This window comes from Bubalus bubalis, chromosome 4, assembly GCF_019923935.1.
Source record: "Bubalus bubalis isolate 160015118507 breed Murrah chromosome 4, NDDB_SH_1, whole genome shotgun sequence".
Classification (NCBI taxonomy): Eukaryota; Metazoa; Chordata; class Mammalia; order Artiodactyla; family Bovidae; genus Bubalus; species Bubalus bubalis.
Window position 1 is genome coordinate 71,470,708 of NC_059160.1, and position 12,293 is coordinate 71,483,000.

The 12,293-nt window shown below is 40.7% G+C and overlaps 1 protein-coding gene across 3 annotated transcripts in view; it reads left to right on the forward strand.

Moving 5' to 3' along the window:
- The window catches only part of TBC1D30 (TBC1 domain family member 30), a 44,093-nt gene extending 32,386 nt beyond the window's left edge, over positions 1-11,707 (forward strand). For 2 of the 3 annotated variants that reach the window (XM_044942510.2, XM_044942512.2), the window contains exons 10-12: positions 1,793-1,932; positions 4,534-4,740; positions 8,119-11,707. In XM_044942510.2, coding sequence (XP_044798445.1) covers positions 1,793-1,932; positions 4,534-4,740; positions 8,119-8,903 — 1,132 coding nt within the window. In that variant the 3' untranslated portion in view covers positions 8,904-11,707. The remainder of the gene's footprint in view (positions 1-1,792; positions 1,933-4,533; positions 4,741-8,118) is intronic. The other variant, XM_044942511.2, reaches the window with a different exon arrangement.
- The last annotated feature ends 586 nt before the right edge of the window (positions 11,708-12,293 follow it).

Genomic DNA, 12,293 nt, shown 5'->3' on the forward strand with positions numbered 1-12,293 from the left:
TTTTTTTTGCCTTGTTATTTTCATGATGAAAGACTTAATATTTTGTTATTTATATTTATTGAACCTCAGAAATACATTCAAAATAGCTTGGTGCTTAAAATGTGACTATCTCTTTCCCAAAGGCTTTGATTTAAATTCAGGAGGAAGATTTTTGAAAGTGTTACTTTTCGAAGAAGGTTGGGACATAAACTGAATGGATATTTAGCAACCCTACAACTTATTTACAAATATCAAATATTAAAAATTTCAGTAATTTAAAAAGTGTAGAATTGGTGCCTGACGAGACAGATGAGCTAATTTAAAATACTGTGGTGACCAGAAATTGACAAATATATGTACATAGGAATTTAATATATGAAAATGTACATCACAGTGAAAAGATATACTATTTAGTAAGTGGTACTGGGCCTATGAGACTCAATCTGGAAAGAAATAAAGTAGTCATACTTTATACCACACATCAGGATAAATTCCATATAGATGAGAGAGTTAAATGGAAAAAAATGAAATAATAAAATAAGCAGCAGAAAATATGGAAGGATGTCTTTACTTCTTTGTAATTGGGAAGGTGTTAATAACTGACTCAAAATTTTAAAAATAAAGGAAAAAATTAAGCACTTTAAAAATAATTTTCTGCTTGACTAAAACCAAAACAGAGCCAAAAAAAAAAAAAATCTCCATAAGCAGACAAAAAAATACTCGTGGAAAAATATTTGTAACTGATTTCTCTCATGTATAAGGTTCTTAGAAGTCCATAAGAAAATGACCACCCAACTGAAAAATGATGAAAGGAGGGGAATAGGCAGTTTACATAAAAGGCAGCATCACTTAGACTCAGGGAAACGCAACGTGAGATTGTGAGATTAAAGTGAGCTTGAGATTCTGTTTTTTCACCTATCAGATTGACAAAACTTCAAAAGGTCAATGTGCTCTCTGTTGATAAGGCTATAGGGAAACAGACACTCTTACACTTTGCTGATGAGAGGTTAATTACCATAGGATTTGGGGCAGGCAATTTGACAGTATTTCCCCATATTTTAATGCACATATCCTTTGATCCAGCAATTCTACCTTTCTGATTTATCCCACAAATATATTTGTACACATGCAAAACACAGTGTGTATAAGGTTATTAACTGCAGTGATGTTTGTAATAGTATAATATTGGAAACCACTCGTGTGCATCATTAATAGCCTAGTCCATAACATGGGCTATATAGATATAGTACAGTACATGCATACGTATGATTATGTATACATGCAGTATAGTACAGCCGTTAGAAAGATGAGGAAGAAGCTCTGTGTGTGAATACAGAGACTCTTTTTTCAGTTGAATAAAAGCAAGGTGCAGAAAAGTGTACTCATAGGTAGTATGCTAATACTTATGAAAAAGAGGAGAAAAATAAGACTAGTCATATTTGCTTATTTACCTGATAACAAAGCTGAAGAATACATCAGAAATGAGTAACAGTGATCACCTATGGGGATTACGTGAGGCAAGAACCAGGCAGAAGTTGGACAAGATGGGAGATGGACTTTATATTGGGTTGGCCAAAAGGTTTGTTTGGGTTTTCCTGTAACATCTTGCAGAAAAATCAAATGAACTTTTTGGCTAACCTAATATATAGTTATATAATAACTATATAGATATATTAAAATGTGTATTATAAATATATAAATGTGTTATATAAATTATGGCATATATGTATGTCATTTAAATCATGTAGGTATGTTACTTAAAAGTAATACCACTATTTTGTTGAATATTGCTTTTTCTTTTATGTTTTCCAAGACGACATGGTAAGGTCAGAGACAGCGATGAAGAGAATGACCCAGATGATGAAGATGTCATTGCTAATGCAGTGGGGTGTCTTGGACCTTTCAGTGGACTCCTGGCACCTGAACTGCAGAAGTACCAGAAACAAGTTAAAGGTAAAGAGGTGGCCTCTGTTAGATAATCACAGGTGTTGAGGTTCACTATGGGCAAGGTATTATTATTGTGGCCTATAATATATAATATATTGTGGCCTATTGTTTCCTGAACTGATTACCACTGTTAAAGATCTTCATTAGAAGTATCTTCTCTGTTACTTTATCATTTGAAAGGATCTCTCTGTTATGTGTCACACACATCATACATATTTCTCTTTCTTTATGATTAGTTTTGCTTTCCACTCATCTGATTCAAGTTTGTGTGCTCAGTTCCTTAGCACAGAGCCAGACATATAACAGATGCTTACTATATTCTGTTTGAGTTTAATTGGATTCATTATAGACTAACTTCTTTTCCACTATAGAAATATTCTCTAAAGCCAAAACATTATGGTAGCCTCTATTTGAATTTCAGTGACCAGAAACGTATTATCTCATAGGACATTCTGCTAAATTCCTCTGCTTAGCCCAAGGTTTCTAGATTTGAAAAGATAACTTCCACTTACTAGTTCTGATTATTAATACTTCTTCTGTTCAGAGCAAAACAGAACAAGTCTGCTCCCGCTTCTGCTGGATGTCTGTTGGATCTTGAGACCAGTCATCATATCCCCTAGAGCTTTCTCCATGGTCCAAGTTCAGAATTTCTTAAAGATATGTTTTCAAGAACTTTTAATATTCTATAAATTCACCTCTAAGTGTCCTGCAGTTGGGTAGTATTCTTCTTAAAAATGGTACTTTAAATCGAATGCCATGCTGTTTGTTTTTTCCTTGCAGAGAACAGACTTCCTGTGAAGTGTGGACATTATCCATGCAATGAACTCTTTTGTAGCAGTTTGTTGTTCTCCCACTATGATCTTTCCTATCTTGGGTGGCAGTTCTTCCCTTAGGACTTTTAATTCTGCCTCTTCTAGTTTGAAGACCATTTTCCTTGCTGGAAGAGTACAGAAACAAAAGATGTCAGGCACCCCTGCATTCTCTCTGCCATCTGCTAGCTTTATACTGCCATTTCAAAGTCATGAGCTATTTTCTCATTTTTTGTTCTTCATGCTTTTTTTGTTTGTTTATTTTGTTGTTGGTGTTTTGGTCGTGGTAGTTTTAACCCTCAGCATGTTTTGTATTTTAACCTGCTTAATGTTCAGTTCATGTCATTTTGTGTGTGTGTGTCCTTGGTATGCACTCCCTTGTCATCTTTTGAAATGACTTTAAAAAAAATCTGAACTCAACCAGGGTTCTGTTGATTTTGTAATGTCTTCTTCCTTCTCTTTTGTTGCCTGAATTTTAGCTTTTGGTTTCCAGCCATGGGATCAATATGTATTATAACTCTAACGTTTTGAATCTAACATTATAATGTATTATTAACTCTAACATTTTTATAGTCTGGGTCTATGTTCCATTTTTCTACCCTGTTATTTTTTCTGTGCAACTATGTACTCTGGTTTGACATGATAACTTTCTCCTAAATTTCATCATTAGTCTTTGTTGTTGGTTTTACTTTAGTTTAGATTAGCAGATCTCCTTTTAATTTTCTTCTCCTTAGAGAAGTATTTTCAATAAACATATCAGATATTCAGTCTTTATCTGAACAACACTTTCAGCAGATGTTAGGATACTTAAAATCCCCTAATAATCTTTGTTTTTAAAGCTTGTCCCCAGGCTGGTTTTACATACTGTGTTAGAAAAATCTCAATTTATCCCCTTTTGCCTGTGTGACATGGGAGTGTATTCTCACACAGTACTTATTTCTGTTTCTTGGCTTCCTTGGTGGCTCAGATGGTAAAGAATCTGCCTGCAATGTGGGAGACCCAGGTTCCATCCCTGGGTCGGGAAGATCCCCTGGAGAAGGAAATGGCAACCCACTCCAGTATCCTTGCCTGGGAAATCCCATGGACAGAGGAGCCTGGCAGGCTATAGTATACGGGGTTGCAAAGAATCAGATACGACTGAGTGACTAACACTTTTCATTTTCATACTTGGATGTAATCTCAGATTTAAGGGATAAATCTAGCTGTTGGTGTCACAGGAGCAGAAACCACACCAGATATAACAAACATAACAGAGAGTCAGGAAATGCTTATTAAATGAATAAAAACATTAATTTCTAGTGATACTGTGATCTGAAGTCTTGATAATCTTGTCTTGCTATTTTTAACTAAGGAAAAAACTCACTTTTAATGCTTGACTAAACCCTGCAAACGGTCAATCCCTTGTAAATTCTTGTGCAGTTATATGGAAATCTGTACCCTGACTTTAGACAGCTACAGTTGTATTTTTCTAAGGGAAGTTTAGAAAATGGCAGTGATTTTTATCTGGAAACGGCTGACCTTATGTCCATATAATGATCAAAGTGGTAATAAAATCAAACAACGAACCCACAGAGCTAATTTCAGATTACAGTTAGGCTAATAAGAAAATGAGGAAGTATTTTCAGGACCAAATAAAAACAAGTATGAGACACATTCTAGTATACCTGGATTTTTTCTGTGGTTCAGAATTTCCTGGAGGTTGAGATACTACCCTGGGTTATATAGTGTCCTCAATTCCCACTTAGTTCTGTTCTCCTCCAGTGACACCATCTCCTTGGCTCTCTTCCCTGGAATACAGAATCAAATGGGGACCAGAGTCTGAGATCCAATAACATTGCAGAGCTGAGTCCAGGAGCCATCAATTCCTGCCGAAGTGAATACCATGCAGCTTTTAACAGTATGATGATGGAACGCATGACCACAGATATCAACGCACTGAAGCGGCAATATTCTCGGATTAAAAAGAAGCAGCAGCAACAGGTTCATCAGGTGTATATCAGGGCAGGTAATGTACTTCTTTGAGTTAATTTCAGCTGTGTGTCAACTTATGCAAGTCGACACAAGTATTTCTAGGATGGCCTGGAGATTGCTGCTCAACTCTGGCTCAGCACCCACCAACACAGCTGGCAGAAGACAACAGCATCTTTACCTTTTCACTTTTTATTTTATCTTATCAGGCTCTAAAGAAGAAAAAGGTCCCAAGGACCAGGCAGCTGATGGTATTGAACACCTCTTTGCTTTTGGAGAAGGGTTTACAAATGATGAGAATGTTGCAAAGCCATGCAATCCTTGGATCTGAGACATATTGGAGCTCTTGCTTCTTAAGCTCCAGGCATTTGGAAGTGGAATTTAGTCGTCTGTGTACTAGTAAATTAAGCTATTCTTCAGCCATTTAGATAGTAATATGACAGATGTTGTGATCAGAGGAAAAGGAAAAATCCATTTCTGTGCCTGGCTGATGGGTTAGCAGTGTCTGGGGAGTCTGCTGAGAAGAACACAATTGTACTGTAGTTGGAGTTGCTCTTTTCCAAGGATTGTTGAGCTTCTTTTTTTTCTTTAAATTCCCCGAATCCCAGTGAACAGTCTATTTTATTATTTAATATATGCTTATTTGGGAATTGATTTGTCTTATTCTAAGTGAAATCCTAATGAAAATGATGCCAGTCCAGAGTTAACCACGGTATAAATTTGACATGTTTTTAAGAGACTGGTAAGCATGTGACTGTCTTGCACAAAAACTGAATTTACCTTTTACTGGTTGGGAAGAAGTAGGCAACTTCTTGAAGATTCTTACTTTATCCTGAATCAATATAAAAATCTATCACAAAAGAAACTAAAAACTATAACACTTTAATTTTCAAAGCATTGGTGCATACATGTCCTTATTTGTCCTTAAATCTACAAGGAAAGCAAGAACAGATGTTTTCATATCCTTGTGAAAAATAAGGAGATGGTAATTCAGGAAGGCTTAGCAATTGTCTAGGATTATATAGCTATATTGAGTGGTCAGGCCAGGGCTATAACCCCCGTGTTTTGATTCTTTATATAGTTCTGTTTGAACCACTTTCAAAAGCTTTGGATGGGATGTTGAACAGTTGCCTTTGGGTACTAAATCAGCCCACTGTTTGGATTCTAGTCTGTACTATATGTACAGACATACAGAACTATGGTCTATAGGTAAAATTCTGCTCAATGTCTATTTTTATAAATACAGTTTTATTGGAACACAGGCATGCCCATTTGTCTGCATATTGTCTATGATGGCTTTCACTTCAGTGGCAACAATATTTATAGTCGGGTCCTTTATAGGAAAAGTTTGCTGACCCCTACTCTAGATCATGGTTTCTGTGGTTATTTTTAGAGAAATATTGGTGCTCAAGGGCAAAGTTCAAGAACATTGCTTCTCAGACTTTAGTGTGAATATGCATTGCTTGGGGATATGTTAAAATGAAGAATCTGCTTCCTATAGCTGTGGGGTGGGGCTAAGATATGCATATCCAACAAGCCTCTAGCTGATGCCACTGCTGCTGGGTGAGGATTGCACGTTGAGTGGAAAGGTTTTGGAGATGGTATAGGTTAGGATTAGCAGTACAGGTGGAGAGAGTGAAATTCAGCTAGAGGCAAAAGTTCCCAGCTTCTGGGAAGTCCCTGGTGGTCCAGGGTTTTACACTGCCAATGCAGGGGGCACAGGTTTGATCCCTGGTCAGGGAACTAAGATCCCACATGCTGCGTGGTGCGATCAAAACAAACAAAAATCCTCAGCTTCTGAGATTTAAAGAAAGGTGGTGAGGATGGTGGTGATTGAGGTACCAGCTTTCTAGGTTAGGGAGGACAGGAAGTTAAGCATTTTAGTCCTAATAGATTCTGTTTTTATGAAGAAATTGGAGAAAAAGTTGTTTGCTTGGGAGTAAGTTGAAGGTCGTGTAGGAGCTTAAAGAAAGGAATGAAGATTTAGATTGAACACTGAAAGCAATGGGAGAGGGAAAGAAAGTTTGTTCAGTGCAATTGAGGACCTAAAAAAATAGGAAGTTATGAATTTAAGGAATATCAATCCACATAACTGTGTGAATCCCCCATTCCCCTCACTGCTACCCCCAGCAGCTTTTAGCTTCCATTTTGGAAAAGAGAATGCGAATTGTGGCTCTAGAGTGGAGTTTTGTCGGGCATGTGCGGTACAGCCACAGGGATGCTGAAACATGTGGTTATTGATGAGGTGTGGTCCAAGGGATCAGCCATGTGCCTAGCAGGGTGGTGGTGGTGGTGTAAGGGAGCCGAAGAGACAGTGAGAGATTATGAGAAGACTGGGGGATCAAGGAATCGAAGTCTCTATGGTTCATTACCAAGAATAGTTACATCCAAGGTCTAAGAGCTAGAATAGTCAAAGAGAATAGGAGAGTCCAATATTTTTCATGTGAGGCAGATCCGGGTGATGTTTAGGAAGGAACTGGACAGGTTGAGGATGGGTCAGTCACAGAGGCCGTGATGTAACTCAGGGAGGTAAGAGGATATAGAGCAAAGGGGAAACAGGTGTCCAGGTTTCACTGAAGACTGGCCTGTGACCAGAGGTAGAGAGGTGAGAGCAGTTGAGAAGCATAGAAGGGAGGACGACCACAACCACATGACCTAGGTGATGTCAGAAGGAAGGCTGCTCACACAAAGATGGTCTTTTTCTGCCGCTTCTGCCTGCAGCTCTTGTCCCTGGGGCTATGAGTGTGCAAACTTCATTGAAAACAGGGGCTTGGTCATCACTACAGGAGGGAGACAGTACTTCTGTTAATAGTGTCTTCCAGGAGAACCCAATTCTAGGTGCTTTCCTGTTTTCAGTTTGTGTTCAGAGTCTGTTAAGGACACAGGAGTGGACCTGGGACCAGGCACTTGATGTCTGTGATGTCACTGCGTTTTTACTACCTCCGTATCACTTCTCTCATTCTGCTGTCTCTCACTTAATAACATGCAGTGTGTGGTTTTCCCACCTCTCAGATGCTGACAGCTGGTAATCCATATGGTCATAGTGTTTGACTTATTATTTAAAAAAAATTTTTTTTTTCCAAAGATTTCCTAGATATATAACCTGGGAGGTTGCTTCTCAGAAGCAAAGCTCTCTGTAGAAAACATTAGAGAGCCTGGACTCTAACTGGTAATAAGGGGTCAGAGTCTGTTTCCTTTGTGTCCTCAGCCCCTTGTCTCCTCTGTATGAAGGGAGGGAATCAGTACCCCAGGCTCAAGGACTGAATTCAGTTTCTGCTGCCTTCAGTTACATGACTCTGTCCTTACCTGGGAAATATGTGGGCAGCGGGTGGGGACAGCCTGTCTTGACTCCTCTTCCAAGATGGATGTTTTTCTCTGTGGTACCTTTCACACGACCTTTCAACCTTTCTTTCAGACAAAGGTCCGGTGACCAGCATTCTCCCGTCTCAGGTAAACAGCTCTCCAGTTATAAACCACCTTCTTTTAGGCAAGAAGATGAAAATGTCAAACAGAGCCGCCAAGAATGCTGTCATCCACATCCCTGGTCACACAGGAGGCAAAATATCACCCGTTCCCTATGAAGACCTTAGGACCAAGCTCAATTCTCCATGGCGAACCCACATCCGTGTCCACAAAAAGAACATGGCCAGGACCAAGAGCCAGCTGGGCTGCGGGGACATGGTCGGGCTGATAGAAGAGCAGAGCGAGGGCTCCAAGACTCACACCCTGGGGGCGGCCAAGGCATCTCCTTCCGATTGTGTCGGGACAGCTCAAGACGGCTGCTCCAACGGCAGCACAGGCAGGACCATCGAAGGGCAGTCTCCAGAGCCGGTGTTTGGGGATGCAGATGCCGATGTGTCTGAGGTCCAGGTGAAGATAGAAGCCTTGGAACTGACCCCAAGGGGTGCTGCTGCTGAACCTGAGCCCAGGGTGCCTCCACCCAGCCAGCGGCACTTCCCAGAACCACCCAATGCCCCGGGAGGAAACAAGGTCCCTGGCAAGGCTCCCCAAGGTGGTAGCCACCCGAAGACCCCCATCTTTAGCCCCTTTCCCAGCGTTAAACCACTGCGGAAGTCCACCGCCGCCAGGAATTTGGGATTATATGGTCCGACAGAAAGAACCCCAACCGTGCACTTTCCTCACATGAGCAGGAGCTTTAGCAAGTCCAGCAGTGGCAACAGCAGCACAAAGAAACGGTGACCTTCTCTCAGAAACTATCCACATTCACCTCTTCATGGTGGCAAGAGGGTTCCAGCTGGATGGATGGCTCCAGATGAGCTCCCATTGTCCACTGAGAGTGAATCTAGAGGTTCAGAGATGAGCAGCAGTCCTTAAAAAATGGGAATTGGAAATTGTATAATTGGCGCTAGAACCGGGATGTCTTCTGATTATTGATACAGTGGGTTTTTGTGGAAAAATAAATATTGAGGTTTTAAATTGTTTGCCCAACTTTTCCTTGTGAGCTGTTTAGAAAAGACTTTGTATCTAGACTGTTAACTCTTCTTCCTTCCCTCCTGTTCTGAGGGCTTTCAGGGTCCCAGTGGCAACCCCCCAAAACTTCCAGTTCTCTGGGTGTTATTAATACTCAAGCATGCACACACTAGCTGGCTAGAACAGAAACTGCAAAAAGAAAGTTAATTTCTTAGTTGCAAAAAAAAAAAAAAAAACTTCCCAATTTCCCTCTTCATGCCCTATTTGGGGCAGCGGGGAAATGTTTGTATGTGTGAGTTTTCCTTCAAGAGTTTTGGCCAGTCTCAAAACTGGTTTTTATTCTTGTGCTGAAGTTCAGAAGAAAAATCTAGACAGCCTTTCCTTCACTTTCTGTTTCTACCTGCAAAATGAAGAAAACCCTCATCTGTTGAAATGTAGGTTCATCACCAACTTGAAGATCTTATGCAGGGGTCCCAAAGGGGATATACATTAAGCAATTGCCCCGAACAGCTTGCTGATTCCACTAAGCTTTCCCCGAGCTCCATGTTCTTCTCCTAAGGAGAGTGTAGGTCCTCAGTGGTGGGATCTCTGAGGGGCTCTACATAGAGCTTTTCTGGCACTCTCCACCACTCAGCTCATTTACCGACCAGCTCTCCACTACAGATGCAGGAAGCTTCTGCTCAAAAGCCAGGACATAGTACCTGCAACTCTGTTACTTGAATTTTGTGCTTTTTTGGGGAGGTTGGAGTTCTTTGTTACTTGAACACTGCCTTTTCCTGGAGAAGGCCCCAGTACTTTCTAGCTCTCTCTCACCCCTTCCTCCTCAGAGATAGTACCTGTTATCTCTACTATGCAGATGGGAACCCTGAGTCACCCAGAGGTGAATAACCCTTCAGATACTCCAGGTAAATACTCTCGGTACTCAGTGTGACTCAGCCACGTTTCCTCCAGTGCAATAGCGGGTTTCATGCTCTTTGTACACAGATGCGTTGGCTACCTAGGTTCTAGAAACCAAGGCTTGGAAGCCATTCACTGCACTCCCTCCTGACTCAAAGAACCTTTTCCCAGATGTTACAGAGTGCTGTCATGGCATTTTGTAAAAGCAGCTCTGACCTGCTTATCTGAAAAGGTAGTTTATTAAAAAAAACAAAACAAAACAAAACACTTCATGCAGCTGTCATTTTGGCTGGACAGAGGGCTCACTCCACAACCCTCTTTTCCCACCATCTTTAGAGACAGACTCAGCAATTTTATCCTCGTCCCTGGAAGACCTTGACCAGGCTGGCAGACGTTTTGATGATGCAGACAATATTCATTTGACCTAATTGGAGGATTGCTAATTCTGAAACCAAAACTATAGCTTAAGAAAGGATTTTTTTCCTATGGAGAGGCACTAATTTTTAGAATAAAATAGAGAATGTGATTGTGTGGGCTTTTTTTGAATAGAAAATATGAGAATGATATATACAATGAGAAGAGTTATCCTTTTTGTGGTATTTTTACCCCTTAAAGAATTGAAGATGGAAAATCTGAGTAATAAGTTATTGCAGTTTGGGTCTTGAATTTGGTGCTCTCCAAAGTTAGCATGCAGCTTCTTAAAAAGCAACCACACCCACAGCCTGTGTCTTGGGAAGAGTGTAGGTGGAGAGTCGGGATTACTTTGCATAAGAGACCATGTTTTCCAATGTTAAGCCAGTGACATGATTTTCTTCCATCTGCTCAGCCTTTCAGATAAGAATGATTCCACCTTGTATTCTTTTCTCCTCCCCTGTCCCGAGTGAGTCAGAAGAGTCCCGTCCCCTGGAGGGATGTCTGATTTGAACAGAGAATTGTTTTTCCTCTCTTGAGTCAGTTTCCAGCTCCCCGAGGGGTCTGAGATTGGGGAGGTGGGTAATGAGGTGGAGGGTACTTCCTGCAGTTCTTAGGCTTGTGCCATCGCTGTCTGCTACCTATCTTAGGGTTTGTAGCACATATTGTACCAGTTTCTTGCAGTTGGTCTTTCTGAGGAAAGGGTGGATGTGATGGCATGCAGTTGGGGATAAGTATGTGTTGATGATGAGTAAACTATTGAAAGGATAATAGTCTTCTGAGGTAAGAATGACCACATCGGGATTTCAAAACTGACAAATTCCTGTTGAAGCACTCTGTCCTGTTAAAGTGCATGCAATTGTACCATGTAATCACCATGTGAATTGGTCAATTTGTGAGCTTTGCCTACTTTAGAAAATAAAGAATCTGCAGTAGCCTGTAACACACAGCATGTACGAAGACCAGTGTGGACTTTTATCTTCCTTTGTGTTGGACACTGTACGCCAGCACCAGAAGTACTTACCAAGTAGCGGTTTCTTTATTTGAAGATATGTCTGTAACCCCGTCAGCACTATTCTGGGAGTCGATTTATGTCTCTGCACCTCAGTCCTCTTACAAAAGCCTCCCGCTAATCTAAACCTAGTTTGTAATGTCAACATGGGGCTGTAACTGTTTGGACTATTGTATTCCCTCTTTTTGTCTCTCTTGTTCTGAAGAACTGTACTGATCACAGAAATATATGCATAAAGGTTCTCGTTGTTGTAGCTATTGTGGCGGTGTTTAATCTGAGCGCCTGCATAGAATGCTGCGCAACTTTTCTCATCCTCTTCTCTTCCTGTCAACTTCCCCCCAGCCTCCCCCCGGCCTTTGTTCATGTGAACCAAGGGAGCAGCCCAATAAACTCCAGTGACCCCAGTTTAATCGCTAGGTTGCCAGGTGGCCTATGATCTGCCAGGAACTTGGCAGAATGCTGGGTTCCTGAACATGAGTAAGAGAGTTTGCTCAAGAATGTGCGTACGTGTGTGTGAATGTATGTGTATAAAATGAATCTGTAGATCTTTCATTTCTCTTCGTTTTAATAAAATAGAGCAGTAGTTTATCTTCCTGGTCTTATGGAATCTAGATGAATAGAGAACTGTGGCCAAGCGTACAGCCGCTGCCGCCTCCCCTCATAAAATCTCCCTTGACTCTTTCTGAGCTACTTGTTTTTTTTTGTTTTTTTTTTTGCTACATACAGCCAACATCTGAGGCAGCATTTTAAATATACTATGTTTCCTTATTAGAAAAGTGACACATGTGTTAAGAAAATTTGGAAAACAGAGCACGAGGGACCATCGGTGTTCTGGAATG